This window comes from Solea senegalensis, linkage group LG21 (genome assembly GCF_019176455.1).
Source record: "Solea senegalensis isolate Sse05_10M linkage group LG21, IFAPA_SoseM_1, whole genome shotgun sequence".
In the NCBI taxonomy this organism is placed as follows: Eukaryota; Metazoa; Chordata; class Actinopteri; order Pleuronectiformes; family Soleidae; genus Solea; species Solea senegalensis.
In genome coordinates, this window is record NC_058040.1 from 12409599 (window position 1) to 12433185 (window position 23587).

The 23587-nt window shown below is 38.7% G+C and overlaps 3 protein-coding genes across 4 annotated transcripts; 2 read left to right on the forward strand and 1 right to left on the reverse strand.

Annotated features, from left to right (window-relative positions):
* Positions 1-1440: 1440 nt before the first annotated feature.
* Positions 1441-6642, forward strand: LOC122758194 (annexin A3-like). Of its 2 annotated transcripts, none has more exons than XM_044012185.1 (14): positions 1441-1549; positions 1954-1988; positions 2065-2112; positions 2216-2303; positions 2903-2997; positions 3102-3215; positions 3695-3785; positions 3919-3998; positions 4622-4678; positions 4774-4867; positions 5297-5392; positions 5487-5545; positions 5856-5978; positions 6251-6642. In XM_044012185.1, the coding sequence occupies exons 2-14, from the start codon at positions 1977-1979 to the stop codon at positions 6308-6310; spliced, it is 1017 nt and encodes a 338-aa protein (XP_043868120.1). In that variant the 5' UTR covers positions 1441-1549; positions 1954-1976; the 3' UTR covers positions 6311-6642. The 2 variants fall into 2 exon arrangements, with proteins under 2 accessions (XP_043868120.1, XP_043868119.1); XM_044012184.1 differs by lacking the exon at positions 1441-1549 and adding an exon at positions 1602-1703.
* A 53-nt stretch (positions 6643-6695) lies between these two features.
* On the reverse strand, positions 6696-16363 carry rcl1 (RNA terminal phosphate cyclase-like 1). Its single transcript, XM_044012189.1, has 9 exons — positions 16130-16363; positions 14664-14735; positions 14277-14452; positions 13249-13323; positions 13013-13137; positions 12698-12823; positions 11836-11992; positions 8110-8213; positions 6696-6877 (listed from the first exon to the last, which is right to left on the reverse strand). The coding sequence occupies exons 1-9, from the start codon at positions 16257-16259 to the stop codon at positions 6724-6726; spliced, it is 1119 nt and encodes a 372-aa protein (XP_043868124.1). The 5' UTR covers positions 16260-16363; the 3' UTR covers positions 6696-6723.
* A 470-nt stretch (positions 16364-16833) lies between these two features.
* On the forward strand, positions 16834-23072 carry ak3 (adenylate kinase 3). The gene is made up of 5 exons (XM_044012188.1): positions 16834-17580; positions 19957-20076; positions 20192-20364; positions 20529-20647; positions 22092-23072. The coding sequence occupies exons 1-5, from the start codon at positions 17433-17435 to the stop codon at positions 22201-22203; spliced, it is 672 nt and encodes a 223-aa protein (XP_043868123.1). The 5' UTR covers positions 16834-17432; the 3' UTR covers positions 22204-23072.
* The last annotated feature ends 515 nt before the right edge of the window (positions 23073-23587 follow it).

Below are 23587 nucleotides of genomic sequence, written 5' to 3' on the forward strand. Positions count from 1 at the left end.
CTTCTACTCATTAATTCATTAATTACTTCACTCATTTATTCATTGGCTGGAGCCTATCCAAGCTGACATAGGGCAAACAGTGTTACACCCTGGATAGGTCTGTTTTCTAGGGGTCTTAAACTCAAATTACCTTGGGCCCATCTAGTCTGGCCAGTAGGGGACCAGTCAAGTGAACTTTAATAAAAACAAACAAAAAAAAAACTACTTTGACAAAAATCAGAGCTGGTGAACAAAATTTACATATAAAAAAAGGTAATAGTAAAAGTGTTGGAAAATGGCTCAGTAGCGACCCCAAAAGTGGAAACACAGCTGGACATTGCGGAAAAAATAAGTTGCACCAAATTTTAATGAAACTTGGTCGAAACATGTTATAACCCCAAGACAAACAAAAGTTCATTGGCACCATGGCTTCAACTCAACAGGAAGTCAGCTATTTTGTAAATAAAGGAATCATACCTACATTAAGAAAACAAAAGCATGTCAATTTGTACTAGACACATTAAAGATGAAAAGTTATCAAAAGGCCTTGCAGATTCAAAAGAGCGTGACCACAACAATCATCGGAATTTGGGTGGATATCGACTATTTGGCACGTAACAGGAAGTGCCCTGCACCTTTGCTATACATTGACCAATCGGCTTGAAACTTCATACACGATTACAAGAGACGGTCCCCGAACACATCTATGAACATAAACTTCGTTCAAAAATAAGTCAGCCATTTGGAATTTAGCCACCGTTTTGCTATGAAACAGGAAGTGGCCTGTAACTTTGTTGTACATTTACCAATCTGTTTGAAACTTCATACGTGAGACAAGAGACCTGGACGGAAAACATCAGCACAGGAAAACTAAGTCAAGCAGCCTGCAGCCTTAAATATTTTTAAATTTATTTTCTTTTCAAATATTTGTTTCATTTTCTACCTCCTCTGGTCAAAATTCCCCAGCTCCACTCTAGACACATACCCTGGTATACACAGTAGGACATTGTTTTCCTCCAAGCACCACCAGAGGAAAACTGGGTACCACTGGTGGTACACGTACCACAGTTTGAGAGCCATGGTAAATTTATATTTAATAAATAGGTTAAATATATATATTTAATAAAACAAAATATATTGGGGCTATAAATTTCGGGCTTGGTTTGTCACTAGTGGAGGAAGTATGCAGCGATAATCCGACTGTAAACAATGAGGCAGTCAGGGTTAATATTGCCCTGCCCTAAAATCAAACACCACTTCTTTACACCGGCTGTTACAAAGCTTTGTGAGTTGCTGCTGAAATCTAATGGCTGTAGGAGAAGATTTTGCAATGTTATATTGTAAAATGAAGAAAAAAGCAGTTACTTAGTGGTGTGCTGAGGATACACTGTTGCAATTTAAACTGTGACATGACAACACACTTACTGTGTACACATGAGGAGGAGCTTCTGGGAAACGTCTCCATGAATCTACTCCCCGCTATGGGCGTTTCCTGTCTAACTTTTCCTGAAAGGTGTGGCGATTTTTCTCAAACTGAAAATCCTGCTTTGACATTGATCCTGTCGTTTAGGTAAGACGGAATCTATCTGATTTACCACTTTTTTTTTTTATAAACGCACGTACACGTTTGTTTCTCCATTCGGTTCCCAATGCTGTTTTTTCCACGCTGATGGTGGCGAAATGCGCTTTTAGTTCACAGCACTCGACGTTGGTTGATGATACAGGTTTGATTTATTCTGTCAGCGTGTTCATCCTTTAAGTGTCCAACGGCAATATTTGCTGCGTAATTTCGCAGAGAGAAACAGAGAGGATTCATTTTGTTTTCGAAAAAGAAACCTAAAGCGCTGGCAGTGAAAGTTTAGATGATGACGATGAGGATGCAGAATCAGATCAGTAGAGGACAGGATTATATAATATCACTATACAGTTTTATTAAATATTAATACGATATTATCTTTCTTCTTTACGTTCAAGGACTTTCCTCTACAAACTCAACAATGTCTGCGTGGGTGAGTATTGAGTGATGATTTAATGTATATTAATCGTACAGAATGAGGAAGAAACATTTGTTGGTTTTAATTGTAGGGTGACTTGGACCTGCTTTTAGACTCCCCCTCCTCTCTGACTGTGACAGTAAGTGAGACACAGTAAAAAGCCTTTTCATGGAGGTTACGATTATTTGCTACTACTTGAATGTATTTAAGACAAATGTAACAGTTTATGTGTCTCTTGTCAGTCCAATACAAGAGGAACTGTGAAGGAAAAGCCAAACTTCAAAGCTGAAGAGGATGTGTCCGCACTGAGAAAAGCCATCGAGGGTCTGGGTAAGATATGACCATCTCCACACTGTATATTCTGGCTTCTGGGTGTTTTATTATATCATGTAAAGCCTGTAAAAAGGTGACAACACACTCAATCTGTGTGACAGATTGAGTGTGTTGTCACCTTGCGAGTTTGTGGTTTGCAGTTCAATTTAATTTTATTTGTATAGGGACAAATCACAACATACATTATGTCAAGGCTCTGTACATAGTAAGGCAGAAACCTTCACAGTATTATAGGGAGAAGGGAACACAACAATTCACACAAGGAGCAAACACGAGACATCAGTGGGGATAAAAACAACAATTCACTTATAAAAGGAAAACCAGTTGCGGTGGAAGGAATAATTGGGGGACAGAGAGGTGGGAGAGAAAGGGAATGAAGCAGGTGGAGTGAAACTGGGTGCTTTCTCTTGTCCTCAGGCTGCAATAATTATTGTTTAATAATAGTTATTTTTGTTGTTTGTCCATAAAATAACACAGAAGTGGCAATCAGTGTCCTCTTTAATGTCCAATTTACTGTAACAGAATAGCAAATACACATTAAAGTAAACCAATCGCCAAGAGATATATCTTATTTTGTATTTTCCCCTTCTTTACAGGAACAACAGAAAAAACAATCATTGAAGTGTTGACCAAAAGAAGCAATGCTCAGCGCCAGCTTATTGCTAAGGCCTATGAGAAAAGCACAGGAAGGGTAAATCAGAGCGTGTTTATTTGAAATATTCATCATGTGACAAGCAGAAAATGTGAGGCAGGTGGAGTAATGTTTGTGTGTCATCATCAAACCTTCTCGTTTAGAAATTAGCAGATGACCTGGAGGGTGAGACCCATGGAGATTTTGAGGACTTGTTAGTAGCCTTGGTTACACCTCCTGGTGTGTATGACTCCCGTGAAGTCATCAAAGCCATTAAGGTGAGATTGTTTGTCCTAACAAGACACAAAAACGAGTGTAATTTCTTTAAAAACAGTAGGGATGCACGATATCAGTAATCAGCAGATATTGACTTTAAAATGTATTGTCGGATAGCGGCAAACACGCCAGTTTGACACAGGGAAAAAAACTTGTATATATTGTATATTTGTTTAATGTAACAAAGTACAAATACTTTGCTACTGTACTACAAAATTCACGTATCTGTTTTTTACTTTGTTATTTATATTTCTAGCAACTTTTACTCCACTACATTTCCTTTTCTCTTTGTTACTCGTTACTATCAAATAAAATCAGAAGGAGAAGTATTTATATAGAGCTTTTCTTTTCCAAGCACTCCCGATATATCGGCATATTGGATTTCGATATCATGCATCCCTAAAAAAGCTCTTTATTCGTATTCTCATTTTGCTGTAAGAACTCATTATTACATGTTACTTTATGTGTGTGTTACTTACAGGGTGCAGGCACCACAGAATGCACGCTGACAGAAATATTTTCCTCAAGATCCAACAGACAGATAAAAGCCCTGTCTGAAGCATACCAGGCAGGTTTGTATCATCATCGTCATGAAATTTCACCGTCTAGTATAAGTATAAGTCTAAGTATATTGCGAAACAACAAAGGGCAGATGTTCATGCTGCTATGTGTCTGAATTCTTCTTCTTGTGCTTTTCTGTCCAAGAAACTGGAAAATCTTTGATTGATGATCTGAAGTCAGAGGTGTCTGGAGATTATGGCAAAGCACTGTTCATCTTGGCTGAGGTACGAATAAAAAAAATACACTGAATATAAAAGAGTGTTGGAGTTATCAGAAGCTATTTCCAGCAAATAAGAATCAGAACCAAAAGAAAATATGATAGTACAAATGTAGCAGCCGTCTACCAGGGCTACATACATCCAGGCTCGAAGATGTCAAAAATCCACATTCCCTTTTCTACTTATCAGTAGAATCTGCAACTAGAATGTTGTATGAAAGACAAAATAAAATCAACACAAATCACATGTCCAGTCGAGAGAAAAAGTATTTTCCACTAAGGATGGGAATTGGTATCGGTCAATATTTCATATCTGTCCGATAAGTATCAGCAAAACCATTTTAGCTGAGCCATGTTTGGGCTGTTTACACAGTTGGATCATTTGGTCTTTGAAATTACTCAGCACACATGTTAACAGCTTCATATGTTCATAAATATCGGAATAATATCGGTAGATACTCAAGTTTTTGATATCGGTATCAGGACATCCCTTATTTTCAATAATGTGTTAATCTTTGGCAAACACATTGTAGAAACTGTAATGACGGGATTAAAATTAAACTCACTAAGGCTTACCAAGTACAAAAATTACAAATACACCCAATTACCTCCCTCTGTTCATCCTCACAGGGGAAGAGAGATGAGAGCACCAATGTGGATAAAGCCAAGGCTAAAGCTGATGCTAAGGTAAATTCACTACATTAAAATCATTCATTTGTGTTTGGTCAATCCTTTTTTCGTTTTCTTTCCCCCCCTCACTCTTACCATGTTTTTTGACCCAGGTGTTGTATGAAGCAGGAGAGAAGAAGTGGGGAACCGATGAGGCCAAGTTCATCGACGTCCTGTGCCACAGGAGTGTCCCCCAGCTGCGACAGAGTGGGTCACACATTTTCTCTGTTAATCAAATTCATTTCAGGGGAGAAAAAAAAGACAGTATCACGTTATAGTGAGCAATATCTGAGGCTGATCTCTGGCTCACTGAGCTCCATGCAAATGTCAGTGTGTGAACATGCTGGTGCAAAGCAGGTACAATGCAAAATTAGTCATCACAAGTTCCATGGAAACCTCAGCATTAGTAAGTTTTGCAGTTATTGAGTCACAATCTCATGACAGTCAAGATATTTATTTAGATGATAAAAATGTTCACCTCATGGTGGCAGTAGAGGTAAGCATTGCATCCATCACACAAACATGTACAGTAAAATCTTCCTGATGCCTTTTTTATGTTGCCAGTTTTGCAGTTGCAGATTCAACAGGGAATAAAAGTTGTATTTAAGATTTAAGTCTGTTATTATGTGTCCACAGCTCTCATAGAGTACAAGAACATCAGCAAAAAGACTCTGCAGGAAAGCATCGAGGGCGAAATGTCTGGAGACCTGCAGGAGCTACTAGTGGCTATTGGTGAGAGAAACGTGTCTCTGCATTTGTGCCTTAACTTTATTTTATTCTGAGACATTTGACACTAAAAAAAACCCTTCTGTATTTGTCTGTGTAGTTAAATGTGTGAAGAACGTCCCCGCGTACCTCGCCGAGAGGCTTTTCAAGAGCATGAAGGTAAGCTGAACACACACACAAAAAAAATCTACATACTGTTTGGTTGCAAAGTGTGTTTGTTTTCTGCACAGCAGACAGTTGCATTGATCTCCGCTGGTGTGGAAAGTAATGTTAAGCCTTTGCTCTGCTGCTGCTGCTGCTTTGACTAAAAGTGCAACATTGGTTGAACTGTGTCAACAGGCTTTTACATCAATAGATAACCACAATACATGGTTCTATATTTAAAGTGAACAATAGTAGTGATTGCTGAGACAGTACAAAGTGTTTCAATTGATCTACTTACGTCTCTTCTTTGTCCCGTTGTGTCCAGGGCGCCGGGACCACAGAGTCCGTTTTGACCAGGATTATCGTCAGTCGCTCCGAGATTGATTTGATGGACATCAGAGCCGAGTACAAGAAGCTGTTTGGATATTCCCTCTACTCCCAGTTAGAGGTCAGTACACACACACACACATATATATGTATATATATACACACACATATATATATATATATATAGACATACATACACATATATATATATATACATATACATATATATATATATATACATATACATATGTGTATATATATATATATATAGCTAAGATTGAAGTGTCACCATCTTGTTTCTAAACGTTGCACATGACTTTTGTTTACATATTCCATAAACCACAAACACGTCTTCCTGTTTTCACCCTTTTCCTTTCCGTTATGTTTGTGCAGTCTGAAGTTTCGGGCGATTACGGCAACGCCCTCAAGACTCTCTGCGGCCAAGATGACTAAACTTGTCTTCTGATGAGAAACACATGGTTTGAAGTGAAGTTTTACTCCTAAGGAGAGTAGGAAAAACTCCCCATCTAATGACCGGTCGCTAACCTTTTCATTCATCTGATACATTGCCTGAACTTTTGATAATTGAATTGTTTTTAATATGGAACCAGGCATTTGTTTCCACTTAAAAGTGGATGATTAAAACAAAAACACTTAAGGAGTCTTAACATCCTTGTTATATGAAGATAATACTAATGTCTAAATGTTGTAACCACAGGTTTCTTATGCATTTCATCGTTTACAGTACCACAAATTGTCAGAATAAACGTCAATGTGCACACAAACGCCCAGTGTCATGACTTTAAATGTAAGTGAGTGACAAGGCAACACCATAAAGTTTATATATATAAAAAAATATAGAGATTTTATTTAAGAGTTTTGTTCAAGTTGCTGTAGCCGACTCCTACACACGTCATGAGGACCTTGTCTCCTCCTTTCCTTTCGTCTTCTAAAGGCTTCTGGACCTCAATCTTGAACATGATTTGGAAGAAATCTCTAATGTGTCTGAGAAACTCAATCCTGGAGAGATAACACAGAGAGAAAGAGGGAAAAGTTATTTTTGAGTTATAAACATGTCAATAAATAATTTTACCATCTCAAATTCTGTTACTGAATTACATCAAATAACAGATATATTTTTGAGGTTTTGCTGTAATCTTTTGGATATAATATGTATTTAAATAACATTTTATTCAATTTTATGCAATGAACAAAAAAACAACATTTTATCCAATTAGAGACATAATAGTGCATAGTGCATTACTTTTGGAGCCATCTCATGTCACATGATTTGCGATGCCAGAATGACCATTGACCATTAAGTGCTTAATTTAAAAAATAAAAACCCTTTGTCTCGTTCATCAGAATGGGACAGATGGTCAAAGCTGTTACACCTCTGGCCACAGCTCTAGCATGGATTTACAAAAGTAGGATTTTACATTTCACTTTCATTTTTATTCATTACTGCTCATGGAATGTCTTGACTTTTTTTTTTTTTTAACTTTTTCTATCCCCACAATAGAGGGATTTCCTGTCTTAGATAAAATATATTCCATCTATATCAATAAATAAAACAAACTCAGATAGGTGTACATTTTATGTTGGGCTTACTCCTTCAAATGTTGTCTATAAATTATATTTAATTCATAAAACAAATATGTATACATTTAAAGCAAGCATCACAGAGGTTTATCAAAGCAGCATTTGAGAGATACAGAAGCAGGTCGTATTTCTGTCATTCACGTTACCTGAGTAAGAGGAGGAATGCATTGTGATGGCACTGCCAATCTTCAGTTATCATAGTACTGTACTTGAGAGGGACACAGCACCGGTACCATGATAACTGAAAATGGACAGTTCATTAGTCCACTCCTCATCCCCGTAGATGATGATCACGTCTAAAATCAGCTCTATGATCATTTTTTGTCTTCTTTATCCATAAACATAGAAATAAATACTTCATAGAAACATCTTTGACAATTTGACCAAGCACCTTTGTAATTTAAGTGCTGTCAAAGATTTGACTTTAACTGGACTGCATTGGGAGATGGGGGAAAAAAAAGTCTTATTCTTCAAAAATAAATCACAAAAACAAACAAACTACAAATCTGGATTACTCTCACTTCCCAGCTAGAGGACTAGTAGAAGAATAACTACAAGTGCAATCCACTACATACTGTGGTGAATGTGTTCATTAACTCTTGAATAAGCTGCGAGTCTGTTTTGTAAAGTTCATTGAGAAAATGACTTACGTGTACGGGGAGAGAGGACCAAGCAGAACCTTGGAAACGTCCTGTTGGCCAAGGGTCATCAAGAGCAGTGCCAGGCTCTGATTGGACGAATCCACGCAGCCACCCTAAAAACAGAGAAAGGGGGAGGGGACGGGGGCAACGCGTTTTAGCAACAAAAACAACATTGATGTCCGTCACAGAGGTGGAGATGATTAAGAAGGACTCAGTAACCCCTGGTCATGAAAGGAAAACACTGACACAGGGACTATTTTTATTTACAGATATTAAATTAACGGCAGAAACAGAATCAAGTTGAAAAGATCTTACCGCTATTATTCTTTTTAAGTCGGTGAGTGCATTTCACTCTGAGGTAGCTTTTCTTGAGTGGGCAATATATGACTGTATATTTCTTTTATAATTTTACCCAACTGCGATACATTTTCCTCCTCCCTCAGCCCTGACCTCTGAACATGCCCCTCAGCTGAATTCCACCATTTCCTTGGACATACAAGATATTTAGAGGACAGAGGATCCACTCTCTGTATTCAAGTAATCACATGCCATCACGATTACTCAACAATTACGTGCTATTCTCCGCAGGACTGGACACACCCAAGAGCATTTAATAAACTGGTTATCGGCTCATCGTTTTAATAAGACGTTCTCCATTTTATGCCCTCCATCGGTTCCTACTGTGCATCCATTGTATTGCAACCCAACCATTTGACATTTCGTGACAACCTTGTCAGCACCAATATGATTTGATTACATAAATTCAATCACTGGGACCATGGAAAAAAAACTAAGGAGACACTGCTTTGAATGTTGGTGAAGCACAGAGCCTTTTTGTTAAATACTTTTATTATAAATTATATTATATTATAATTATAAATTATTATATTATACTATTTATTAAAAATGAGTCAATAATGATAAACTACAGCTTTAAAATGACTTATTTCCAACATTTGACTCCAAGAATTATAATCTGCAGGGTTATTACCTTTAAATGTTTACTTCTAATTGTCTAGATCCATGAAAGTATTTTAACATTTTTGCTCAAAGTATTTGACCGAACAAAACATGCTGTATAACTGAGGTTTTCAGAAAGCATGGAAAGACTAGCCATTGACAAATTGTTGTGCCTGAGCACCTTACCTCAGATTGCCGTGTGATGGACTACACACATTTGAATAATCTATTTCAACTTTTCCACAACATGTCTTCCATGCCAAGCCATAAAATAAAAAAACATAAAAAAAAGTTCTGCATTAATTCAATTTCTGTTGGGTAATTTTCAGGCGCTGCCTTTCAAGAGGACACATCACGTCCCAAGAGACGAGCAGAGCAGCCAACCAGACACGAGGCCCTGTGAAACAAAAGTCCCTTGAATCCCTCACGGAAACGACAACCTCCTTTCAATTCAGAGAATGAGGATGCGGACAAAAATCAAGCGAGTTATAAACTGTTAAAAAAGGAGAAATACAAATTTTTCCATTTGTTAGTCTGACGGTGAATAATGTCCGCGGTAAAGGCCCAAATATATGCATTTTTACAGCAGGAGAAACGACCTGATGTGCTCTGAATATAGTGAGGGCAACTAATCACAATTCGGTAGAATTTTAAAGTACATAAGAAAGTGAAATCTGAGCCTTACTATCAAAATGTATTGATTAGACCTTGGACCTTGAGACAAAAATAACCACTACTCCTACTAGAACTTATTGAACTGTAGCTGTAAGCAAAACCTCATTCTCAAAACACTGTGTTAAATTTTCCTCAATTTTAAGACGGCACCACTTACACCAGCTTCTGTCCTGTATGTTGATGTTGCTTCCAAAAACAAAATGTCCATGTAGCTTTGGTTTACTACAAGAAGACCGTACTGATTAACCATAGAACAAACAGACGTGTGCTCAAACACAGAACACCCATGCCCTTTCATGCAAATCCGGCCAATTTTTTTTCCTTTCACGTTGTTTTCTTTTCATAAATTAACAATCCAAGCAGGAGTCACATATCCATGTTTGTCTTCTTCTAATCGCAAAAGTAGAAATCACAGTTCGGTCGGAAAATCAGCAGTGACTGAAATGCTGTATAATTTCTCCAAAATGAAAATTCTACCTGTTCGTTCACCAGCAGTAGCTTTGTGGGGAATAAGAAAGGAACGAGACATTGCCAGAATATTAATTCTCCATCCTCAAAGTCCGCTAAACAGAGACGTTTGCTCCCCACTCTGTGGCTTGGCGTTAAGAGGCTGCATCCAACAATATTCCTCTTTCAGAGTTAATCAGCACTACCCTGACCAGCTAACTGGACTCACATGGCTCTATGAGAAACGACTGAAAGGCAGAACCATGCGGTGGCAGAGTGAAGTCACAGAGTCACTGGATTTAATTGTACATATATATATATATTCTGATGAAGTGGGCTCTTTTTTTGCTGTGCGACTGTGTGCGAGACTGTGCCTTTGTGCTTTTATAATACTAAGTCACTATTGTTCAGTCACACCAGGGGAAACACGATATAAGCGGAAAGATGTGGATACAATACATGTTTGTTTTAGCCCAGTGACAAAACATGCCTGTAAATGTCCACTTATATATACACATTATACATTTATAACGAATGGACATGATCCATCTGCTCCACCCAATGAACAGAAACACTTGTGTAGTTAGTTATTTTTGAGTTCAGTCACTGGCATTTGACCTCAACCTTCTGTGACATTAAAGGCTGAACAATTAATCATTTCCTAAACAATAACACAATTTGACACAAAGCAAATCAAACATACCGTGTGAATTATGTTGTTCTCGAGTGTCTTGTTTTGTCCACAAACCACAAATTATTCGCTTTTAAAGATTTCTTTGTCGTATGGAGCAATGAAACCAGACGATATTCACAGTTAAGAAGCAGAAAAACCATAAAGCTTGTTTTAATCATTGAAATAACACAAACAAATTCACCTGATTATCAAAATAGTTGACGATTAATTTAGTAATAGATTAATAATCAAAACATTGAATAACTGTTGCAGCCCTAGTGCTATGTAAAACTGTAATTTTGTGCATAAAACTGGAATAATTTGAAAGAATTAATTTATAAGCAAGTAAAGATCTGCAGTCCTTTTAAAAATGGTTAAAAAAATAAATAAGTTGGGACAGAGTAAGATCCCTTGGTCATTCTTTGAACAACATAGGAGCTTATTTTCAATAAACCCACAAATAAAAATATAAATAAACCCACCCAAAAATATGATAAATGATATGTTCAGGAACACACAGGCCTCATCAAACTATATTATCATCTCTACCAAATGTCACAATTTTAAATACAAGTTCCCTTTCATTTCTATCTACATTGCGGTTCTACCCACAGTTTGTCACATGAATTCCAGACTGAGGTTAACGGTCACAACGAGATAATGCTGGTAAACAAAGAGTGAAAGTCATTGTGGCGTGCTGGGTTGATTAAGTGTATTGTCTGTGTCAGTCAGGTATTCCCCAAGAATTCTGAATTGTGCAGCCACAGGAAACCGATTCTCGAGCCATTGTTCGCAAGATCCTGATATCATCTTACACAGGTAATTAATATTTTTCCTCCAATGGAGTCACAAAACAAAAAGTGATTTCAGCCGCCTCATGTATCATGTTGTTACCATCATATTGTCACGCATCATCAAGTGTGTGTGTGTGTGTGCCAATAATGTGTGTACTGTAAATACAAGGCGTGTGCTGCTCTCACCCGATGCACCTCCTCTAAAAGAAGCTTGGCACAGTTACGACCGAGGTCCTCTGGCAGCACAGGGTCACCCTGTCCTTGCGGTGTGGACGACATCTCCGCACTGAAGAAGGAGCCGTTCAGTGTCTCTGCCACCAGTGTCAGGCCAAAACCTGGAGACCTAAATGTTAACACATAGAGATACTGTAAGTAGAAATAACTGGCTATTAAAGTGAACATGTACTCTCACCACTCACTTTATTAGGTATACCTGTTCAAATACTTGTTGATGGAAATAATCAGACAATCACATGGCAACAACCCAATGCATTTACACATGTTAACCCTTCTGAGATCGACAGTATTTTGCATGCGTACTTCTCATTACCGCAACTCCTAGACCGTTATGTGTTATAGAAAATTCAAAAACTATGGACTGGTGATCTGTGGAGAATAAAGCGATGGATGGATACCGGAAAGAAATAGAGCTTTAGCGCTAGTATACTTGTCATTACAGTACAACCTTAGGACTTCCGCGGAACGACCGTCCAAACAGACAAGATTCAGTTATCTTGGTCAAAGTCACTGAAGATTTTTTAACAATACTACAGCCATAAAATCATTATTAATACAGGTAGCCACATTATCTTGATGGTCATAAAAGGGTTAAAGACAAGCTGCTGAATTTCAAATCATTGATTTGAGTGACTTTGAATGCACAACCATCTCAAAAGATTTCCAGTGATGAAAAAAAGGAGAAATGTCTTAGATAAGACTGGACAGACAGACAACACAAACCCATGTTAGCCACTCATTATAGCAAAGGTAGAGTAGAAACACCTCAGTGGGTGCTGGCACTTTATTAGGTGTCCTAATAAACACTCACTTGCCCGAGTTGGCCCCTTTCATGTGGTCTGTGTAGATGTAGATGTCTGGAAGGAACTGGTTGAGGACGGCCCTGGCAGAGTCCACTATTCTGTTGGCCATCTGAGGAGAAACTCGCACCGAATATCTGAGTTCAGAGAGTCAAGGCTTTGGCAACTCGCGTAACGGTGAGAGTTAGGGTATTTGTGGTCTTTCGCTATAAAGTGGGCAAATGGACACTCAACACATTCAGTGATTATTTATTGATTAAAAAAAATATCATGATGAGCTTTCATGATTTAACAACCACTTTGGTCTTAATTGACTCTAAGGATACGCAACTCCTCTGATCCTCTTGATTTTTCCCGGGTCAGTCAGCTGCACGGGCCTGATGGTCCTGCGGACAGGACATGTGAAAACTACCTCTCCTCCCCCACCAGGGGCCATTCCCCTCTTCACCACCTGAGGAAGCAACAGAGAGAGAAGGACTTTTTCATGTAGCAGCAAGAAAATTAAATAATATATTGTATATATAAAAATGTTAATGCTTATCAAAGGCCATCATGTCCTAACCTTAAGATCAATACCCTCTCCATCAATGCCAAACTTCTTCATCAGAGGCAGTGCTGTGGTCTTCAGCAGGTCAACCTGAAAGAGACAGTGTTTAACGCCTTTGAATGCAACCATCTTTAGGAAAAATAAATAAACAATTATCATAAAGTCCAAGACAGTCTGAAATGTTTCATTTGTCAACACGGTAACAAGCAAAAAATACTGCTTGGTGTTTCTATGGCAACACCTCTCTCCAGTGTCTTCAGCTCATAATTCCTCATTCTAAAAGTCTATTTTATTGGCTCTAGTCTCTCTGAAACAATGCAATAAGCACAAAATGGATGATGCAATGCTGGAGACTGGCCTGCGGTAACAAGATGTAAACAAACTCAGAGGCAAAGGAGTTTGGAGACAAAATGGGAGTCTCAAAATTCAGTGTGCGTTGAACAGAGGAGGATGTTTTAACACCATTTCAGTGTTTCTCCAAGGTTTATCAACTGTTACATAAACCCGATTATGATCTTCGCCTATTGAATTACCAGTTCTTCGCAGCAGCATTGCTTATTCAAATGGACATATACAGTAATTGCACATAATGATGTGTGCACAAGAGGGCAGTGTCCCTTTGGATTTGGTAGGTGTGCACTTAACCACAACATAGTTTACATATTCTGTGCAGAATGCAGCATGCTCCAGCTCCACCCTGTGTGATCATGAGCCAACGCAGTCAAACTCAAACCAGAAGTACAAAAATGAGAAACAAAAGACAGTCCTTGCAGAGTATTCGCCAGAACAGTGGTTTCTAAAACAGAGGGGTTTGCAGGAACATTTAGCATAAATCCAAAACAAGTTGAAAACAAATAAAAAATAATACCTTTTTATCATAATTGCCACATAAGATACAAAATGTGTGATGCAACCACGCAACTAAAAAAATATGGCATCTGACTTTCTGTGGGTCATTTCACAGCACAGCAGGAATTACTTCCACAAGTATGAAAACCCCTGAGACAGACAGACAGTGGTCAGACTGATGTGTGTGTCCTCACAGTCGGGTCAGTTGAGTCATTGGTGACGCCCCTCAAAGTGGCCTTCAGTGAGGTCTTCATGAACGGAGCCAGCATGAGCAAGGCTTCAAGATAGTAGCCAATGGAGCGCTGCGTGCTACAGTCATGTTCCACTGAGCCTCCGTACAACAAGCCAGGCTGGTAAAACAACACGGTGCCTGGAGAGGACAGAAACAATGAAGATTTAAGCTTGTGATGCCACAATACTTGCATTTAACTGAGATTTCACTCCATGTAATTTGAAGGTTACAGTTCAAGTCTTAGACTTGCCATTACCAGCTCACAGCAAACAGTTATTATATAAACCACATAGTCAGTGGCAAAGAGAACGACAACAGCAGTCATTATATCAAGATATATCAAGTTTACCTGTTTGGTTTATTTCTATTCTGGAGCCATTGGTCACTTTGTCTAACAGTCTGATGAAGCTGGCCTCAAAATCTGCACAAGACGTGAGAGAAATACAAAATCAATACAAACAAAGGTAATACTCATTCACTGTTCGAAAGGGTGTAGGGTTAAGTGAGGTCATTTTCAAGTCCTACTGCTCAAATAGTTCATTATATCCATTTAAAAAAACATTCAAAAATATACAAGAGAGGAAAGAAACAACAAAAAAAATTAAAAAGGGAGGAGACTAAAAAGACAAGAAAATACAGATCCACATATTTTGTTGTGAAGTTTGACATTTTCCTCACCAATTACCTTTTCAACACTGACATTCTTCTAAAATCTTGTTGCCCTTCCCTCATCTGGAACAACACTTCTTCAGTTTGGTAGCTGTTAGCTTATTTTTTAAACTTTGTGCAGGATATTGATAGTTTTGAAGTCAACCATTTTGTTTAACTAAACTGCTTTTCATTTGGTTCTCTGTACACTGGTTTATATACAATTTGAAATATGAAGAAAGGACGTGTTTGTTTTGTATGTTGCCCCGCCTCATTTCCACACAGACTGACCAATCGATCAATCAATCAATCAATAAATAAAAGAGAGCAAGACTGAAGCACAGTATCATGTGGCCTTTTTTCTTTATGGAAGAAGAATATTTGTTACACGGTTGGAGAATCATGTCTTTAAAAGAGCTTGTAATGGCACACCTGTTGTTAACAGGTCTACAGTTTAAAAGGTCTAAAATTATCATAACGGACTGATATCGGTAGATACTCGAGTTTGTTATATTGGCATCAGACACGAACATGGTATCGTGGTGCCATCCCTACAAAATACACAAGTACAAGATACAAGAATAAGCACATATGTCATAGTCTACAAAAGGAAATCTATTATAATTATATTATAATACACTAGAATAAAACAACGAAATAGAGAAAAACATAAAAATACTGTTATACAAAAACACAACAGTAGTGTTTTTTCAAAGTAATGCAAATTACCATAGTTCCTGATTCTTGAATTTTAGGATAATGGGCTGAAATAAGTGCGGTTTGTCCAAAGTCATGTATAAGTCAAGGCAATTTATGTAGAATAAAGCAAACGAATGCTTTTTTTCCTTCTTTCCGTCGTTTCCCAAAAACATATGGAGCCAAGTAAGAGTTCCAGTATTTACATTTGAAACTTACGAAAATGTACCATAAGTTACATATTTACAGAGAGACATCGATGTTTAGTCTCTCGTCATGAGATAAAACACCACATGGCTTCGTGTCGTGTGGTGAAAAGTGAATTTTATCTTAAATTCAACACCAACTACGCCTCATCGTTTCCTCCACGCCCGACGCCCAGTGATGAATCTCACTCCCAACTGCGTAACAGCTAGCACTTAGCCTCCGAGCTAACTGCGACGCCACATGCAGAGTGAAGCAGCGACTCACCGCGTAAGCCCGGGTCTTCCTCTCTGGACCGTACGTTCTTGATTTTGACACGCTTCCCGCTGAGTGTGGACAAAACCAGCCGCTGTCTGAAGAAGTTGCAGCCGTCGTAGACGAGTCCATGACTTGCCATGTTATTGTTGTTTCTGCTTGGCGTCAGTGGGAAATCCACGTGTGTTTGTCCGGGAAGCCGTTCAGTCTGGGGAGACGAGGGGACGGCAGCGCACGAAGACCAATAATGTGTTGTTTTTAAAACGTCTGCGTTACCACGGTTTGCCACTAGATGGCATTATATCCTAATTTTTGAATACGGAGTGGGCGTGGTTTTAAGACCCTATAGCGTCGTGTCTTAAAGGAACAAAGCGTGATAATGAAATGTAAATAAGGACAAAACACTGACAGAGAACATTACTTTCATATTTGCTTTGTAAAATGATAATCAGATATTTAACTAAACCGACGGTCGCTTTTAAAAGAAACTGAAAAATGTAAAATAATCAAGGACCATAATTTCGAGTAGTATTGAGATTTTTATTTTTACAGGAGATAAACATAAATTTGGTATTTTATTTATTGTTTTTTTTTTTGCTTGTGGTTGTGTTTTGTGTGAAATTGATTTCTGTAAGAAATACGTTTTTTTTTTGTCTTAAAGTGGTGCACATCGACCAGAATTAACTACATGAGCACGTGAGTTCAAAATATTTGCATTATGCACATCTTTGCAGGATACGGAAAAAAAATGATGTAATGCAAAACACAATGCGTGCAGATGTCATTTAATTTTCACACTTCAGGCTGCAGATCTGCAGGGTTGTGTGCGCGCTGACGCTCGGTGAGGATTTACCAACGCAACCTCGCCAGCACGATTTCCTTCCCCGCCTGCAGACAGGAAGGATCGCCCAATTGCGTAACCGTATTATACAATAATGGCTTCTGTACAACAGCGAACAGACGAGGAAGTTTGTCAATGCACGGCAGAAAAAGGCTCATCTCGACCGGCGAACTACATCTTCATCTCCCGCCTGTGGCACCGATGAAGCTCTCCCTCCCTGCTCTCCCTCCTCCCCCTTTCCCTCGCCTTCCGTTTCTCTCGTCTGCTTTCTGAAGGACTCGCAGAGGGAAAAAAACACAATCCAAGGTCCACATACTTGCAGGAAAAGACGCGCCCACTCTTGGTTACGTAGCAATATTTTATTGGGAAGGAAAGTAAACCTGCTTTAATCCGGACTTGGCTGCGAATCCAGCTCAGAGGGGCGACATAGTCCGACTATTACATTGGTAGAGAATAAGCATTATTCGTGCAGTGATGGTTCTCCAGAGGATTTTTCGTGCCGTCATCATGGGACCACCGGGCTCGGGGAAAGGAACTGTGTCCGAGCGCATAATCAAAAGTTTTGGGCTGCAACACCTTTCAAGTGGGGACATTTTGAGACGCAACATCGAGGCCAAAACTGGTAAGACACACGTGTCCTCTCAGAAAAGACACACTGAAACATCGCATGTATGGGTTTTCTTTTAAAGTAAAGCTATAGGTTTTATTTTGAAATGCACGTTATTGCACTACAAAACTCATTATTGAGTTATATAACTTTTTTTTTTCTCCACTCACTGAAATAGTTTCATGGGCTGCTGTGATAAGAGAACCTCTCCTACACGTTAAGTTCTTATCTACATCACAGAGGAATCAGGCAGAGCAGCACATACACAGGCTGTATTCTCTTCCTTTTAAGTCAAGGTCAAAATGGTTATGGTGGTGCTGTTAAATGTTTATACAGGAAACCTGTAACCTGTGGGCCTTATATTTACCTGGTTTGTGAAATGAGGCGCAACACTTCTCAATATCACCTTGGCTGGAGATTGACAGAGGTGTAAAGATAAGGAGGGCTGTGCACCTTTGCTCCTTGTGAGAAGGAGAGGTGTCACATATGTTATAACAGCTGCGTGACACTCAGCTGCGTAATGCACAAACCTCCTGCAAAACCTGCTGCTGTACATTCATGCACACATGCATCTCCCTCCCTCCACTCCCATGCTGTAGTTTTTACACTGTGAACATGTCTGAGCACAAGTTTACTAAGTTCTTGATATTCTTGGCAGCAGGAGTTGGCAGTTAAAGCGTTTTTTCTTGCTTTCTCTCTTCCTACCACATTGGGGCCCTGGATCTGAACCTGTGACCTTCCACTTCCACGTGATTGCGTCATCAGTCTTATCACTTGGAAGGCTCCCTTTTCGGGTGTGAGCTCTGCAGATAAAGCAATCGCATTGTGTAAAGAAAATGATTAACGGGCCACTTCACCCAAACAGTATTCAGGTTTTTTTTGTTTTGTTTTTTATACTAATTTCCAGAGATATATGCGTTATTTGATCATCAGACAGTGGATCTGAGATACAGGTCTCATTCCCACAACAACTGCGACTGTGTTTTAGTCAAGGTTTATGAGTAAAAGATCTGAAAAAAATCAAACAAATGAAAAAAAACGGTCAAATTTAATCCTACTGTGTAATAGAATGTGAATTAAACAAACACTGAAGCATCGTAATGATTTTAAGTGTATTTTGATGAGAAATACACTTTTGTGTATTGTATTGTGTAATTTTCATTTGACCAAGTGGGGGGAAAAAATGGCTGACCTTCATCCAGCTGTTAATTTACCAGCACTTACCTCGCTACAGTGACAGCAATATTTCTGCTTTGTAAACACGCTTTGACAGTTACAGAATTGTGTACCAAAACAGAAAAGAAGCACATTTGTATCGGCAAACGTCAGAGCGACATAAAAGTGCTACGTCCTGGGTAAATTCCTAGTTATTTTCTGTATGTAATAAGATGTGGTTTTCAAATTAAGTTTGATTGCCAGTTTCACCCTTTGCTTCTTGACTGGGTGACTTAAGAGTTAAGAGTAGTATGGTCTTTTCTAGGAAATTCCTGTCTTCAGCTGGACACAGGCCAGTTAAAGTGGAAGTAAACCCTTTTAAATTTCAACTTAGCAGCTTTGTAGTGGAAAAAGAGTCGCTCCTTAAAGTGACAGTGTACACACAAATTCCCCTTTAGCTGTTTGAGCAGCTGTAGTCACACTGAGGTAAATAATAAACAAACTGTCATCAAGACATGGCAAATAAACATAATTTTTATACAAATGTATTCTGTATTTTTCCAGCAGCAATATAACAAAGGTCCGATATAACCAGGTATAACTGAGACTGAATGTTTTTCCTCATATTTGAACAAGTTGTAGCTGTTTTTTTTGCTCATGAATACATTAAAAACCACAATTAACCGGTTTCTACAACTCTCACAATGTAGCAATACTGAAATGGATGCTTGACCATATTTTTGGCCTGAGCTAATGCACGATGGACTCATTACAAACACAAGTAGCAATGGACAAGCGAAATGGTATTTCAGATCTGAAAATCTTAGACATCGTGTTTCATCTTCTGATTTAAAAAAAATAAAAAATCAATGTTTCTTAGTAGAGCTGAAACAATTAATCGATTATTAAGTGATTAAAACCAGATTTGCGATTGTTTAAGCTTCTTAAATGTGAGTATTTTCTTAATTTCTTTGCTCTGGAGAACAAATAAATCATTGAAAGTTAATCATTTTGGTTTGTGGACAGAACAAGACATTTGAGAACCTCACCAGGTTTGACAAACACTGATCAATATTTTTTAAGCTTTTCTGATATTTTATGGACCAAATGATTCATCGATTAATCGAGAAAATAATGGACAGATGAACCTATTATGAAAATAATCGTTAGTTGCAGCTCGATTTCTTAGTAATATGAGTGTCTCTGTCTCACCCCGTCTGTTTTTCTGTGTGCCAGAGCTCGGTCTGCTGCTGAAGGCCTGTATTGATCAGGGTCAGCTGGTACCCGATGACGTCATGTCCCGCCTCATCTTCCGTGACCTGAGAGCGCTGGGACAAAGCAGCTGGCTGCTCGACGGTAGGTCTGCGTCACCGGTCCACTGCAAACTCTGATGCTGTATAATTTTGGCATCTTACCTTCACTGAGGCTATTTATTACATCACGTCTCACTCTCTCTGTCTCTCTCTGCCAGGTTTTCCCCGCACAGTGTCCCAGGCCGAGGCGCTGGATGACGCTTTTGTCGTGGACACAGTCGTGAACCTCGATGTTCCGTTTGACATCATCAAACAGAGGCTGACCTGTCGCTGGACTCACCTTCCCAGTGGCAGAGTCTACAACACAGATTTTAATCCACCTCAAGTCCATGTAAATAAATTCATCCTCTTTACTTTAGGGTAATTTATGTTCTTTAGGTTTCATGTCTACGTGGAGCGCCTTTGGCACCATTTTGTGTTTCTCGAGCAGTGTTTACATTCCAGATACTGTGCAGTTACAGGAGAAATTGACGTGAATGTGTTTTTTTTCTCTAGGGTTTTGATGATCTGACGGGAGAGCCTCTGGTCCAGAGGGAGGATGACTTACCAGAGACAGTGACACGGAGGTTGAAGTCCTATGAAAACCAGACAGAACCTGTTTTAGAGTATTACAGGTAGGAAAACAAAGGGAAATCAAAACTCCAGCCACTTACACTCCACATCTACTCACCTGTCACATCATTACAATCATTTATTTGGCATTAAAGAGGCAAAAAGGGGTAGATATTTTACCGTATATCAGGTCTGAGTGTATTGTACTGTACTGGACATTCCTCACAGTTGTGTGTGTGACTTTATGACAACAATCATATCAATACAAATGCTATAAACGTGTATTTTTCATCTTAAAAGGTTACCATAGATGACAAAATCCAGGCAAAAAGCACAAGACAACTAGATATGTGAGGCTTTGGATCATGTGCATCATATTCTGTGTTCCATTTCTGGACAAATCAGACAGTAAAACATTTTCCTGTGTTTCCCCGAACTACAGGGAAATGATTCATAATTCACAAGTGACCCACTTATAATTTTACTACCTATCAAAGATTTAATTCAAGCACAGAAAAATACAAGAGATTAATGGAAAAGAGGATTTGTGACTACTATTCAGCACATTTTCTTAGCAGCACTGTTCAGGTTCTCAAAGAACTACAGTGTTCTTTTCTGTGATAATAGCTGTTATCAATGCTGTTTCTGTGACTTGATGCTAATTTAAGGAGTGGGGTTGCAATACTGCCTCCTTCTCAGATCTTTTACCTTCATCTCAATCTAAAACCTCCTCTGGCCTTTGACCCGGGGGGGGGTTCAAGATGAAAGAGATGCGTCTGACATGGGGAGACGCCCTACATGTAGCCCAGGTCAGGCCCAAATGGAGGAGTGAATTGGTCCTCGGTGATCTGCATGTAGATACTGCTAAGTATGACCATTAAGACCTGGCTTTAAAATGCGTCCTGGATATGTCTCCACATGAGATCAGATCTGTTTTCTCACGCCCAGTATTCAAATTCATAATGATGTCATGAGTGGGAGAAAAAAATGAATGTTTTTGTTCTGACTTTACAGAAGTGTCCACTGTCTGTGTCTGCACGAGTGACAGGGAGAGACAGGGGAAGTACAAAATGCTGTGAAACTACAGCCGGTCAGAGGATGTCAGCTGAAGATGGTTGAAGGGCGGCTGTGGTCACGTGTCCTCACACCACTTCCTAATGTGGTTTTTGTGATCAGATCCAAGGATAAATTGGGAGCATTTAAATCTGTACTTTGTCCAAGTATGATTGGATCATTCAGGACAAAGGTTAAAGGAGATTTGAGGGATTTTTCAAGCTGGTTTATAAGCGTGGGTGTGTAAAATATTAGTAGCAGCTGCAGCACAGCGACAGCGGTTGCAAAGTAATCCAATGGAGCAACTGCGACATTGTGCATTATGTCCACTATATTTGCTTCTTTTGGCCAATAAATAGCTCAAATTGTTGTAAGTGTTGAGAACCCCCCCTTAAATACCAGGTGTGAATGAGGTCAATAACAATTTCTTTGTTTTGTTTCTTGTCTTTCCAGGAGTAAAGGGGTGCTCGAGTCGTTCTCTGGGACAGAAACCAACAAGATTTGGCCACACATTGAGGCGTTCCTACACAGAAAACTACCATCTATCAATGAGAATGTTGCATAGAAACACAGGGGGGAGGCAGATGAACGGAGTAGGTAACGGGAGGGATTGGTGAGACAACAGATGTTGTTGAATTGTTTAAAGGTTAGTTGATAGAGCCTATAATGTGCCTTTATAAATATTACCAGACACCAGTGAATTTAATTTTACGGTCTTCCAGCGTGGAACACAAAGATATTGCACAATAACAATGTGGACAGTGAATACACGTTTTTTTTTTTACTTTTAAGTTTGTGGGGACTTTTGAACACTTGTTGGCAAACTGCCTCATTGTGACTGTTTCTGATGCAGAGGGATTCACCGGGAAAAAGGGAAAATGTGCTATAATCCTTAAAAATCCACACTTGCAATCAAGTGCCTTTGGCTGCTTTTTGGAAACGTAGTTTGAATGTAGTATGGACCACTGATTGGTTGATCCGTGAACTGATCACACTGATAATCATTTTTATTATTAATGATAATTTTTATATATATATATATATATATATATATATATATACACACACACATATGTATATATATATATACACACATATATATATATATATATATATCGTTAAACCATGTAAAAAAAAAATATGTACAACTCCTTTAAGTCTTAAAATAGCCAGGTGTAAGATACTGCTTAACACACTCAACACCTGAGTTCTGGTTTTTGTACTTTGCTCTAATCAATGTTTGACCATGTAAAAAATAACCATGCCTAACTTTTTTTATTCTAGTGTAGAAATGTGCAGGAAATGTCTCCCGAGTTGTACTGTGTATCTTAACAAAAAAAAAAGAAAAATGTTTAAAAGGACATTCCCTCGTCACAGAAAACCATGCCATGAGTATTTATTGTGAATCAAAATAAACCTCTCACACCAGCTGTATTTCATGTATTATTGTATCACAGAGGAATGTAATATGTGAGGCAGTTGTTCATTTCTGTGTAGAATGAGCATGTTCTCTCCTATGTGTGTGCGCGGATTCTCTCTTCTCTGTACATCTGTCTTCCTCCCAGTCCAAAAACATGCAGATTGGGAATCAAGTTAACTGGACACTATAGCTGTGAATGTGAGAGTGAGTGACTGCCCTGCCTTTTGCCTGTTGTCTGGTTGTTGTTTTTTTATATGTATACACTCTCCTGATTGTATGAATTGTTGTTTTTCCATTTCCCCAAAATGAGCCTTTCCTATTCATATCAGGAGTCAGACATTAAACGTGCACATTCACCAATAAATGCAGTAGATACCAGGATACTAACATCTTGCCAGTGGTTATATAATTCAGATTTTTTAAGGTGGCACAAGAAGCTAAATGTGGCTGTTGGCTACTGGTATTAAGGAATTGATACATCCATATTTTCCTACAGTTAGTAGCTCAGATAAACCCTGACAACAGTTTT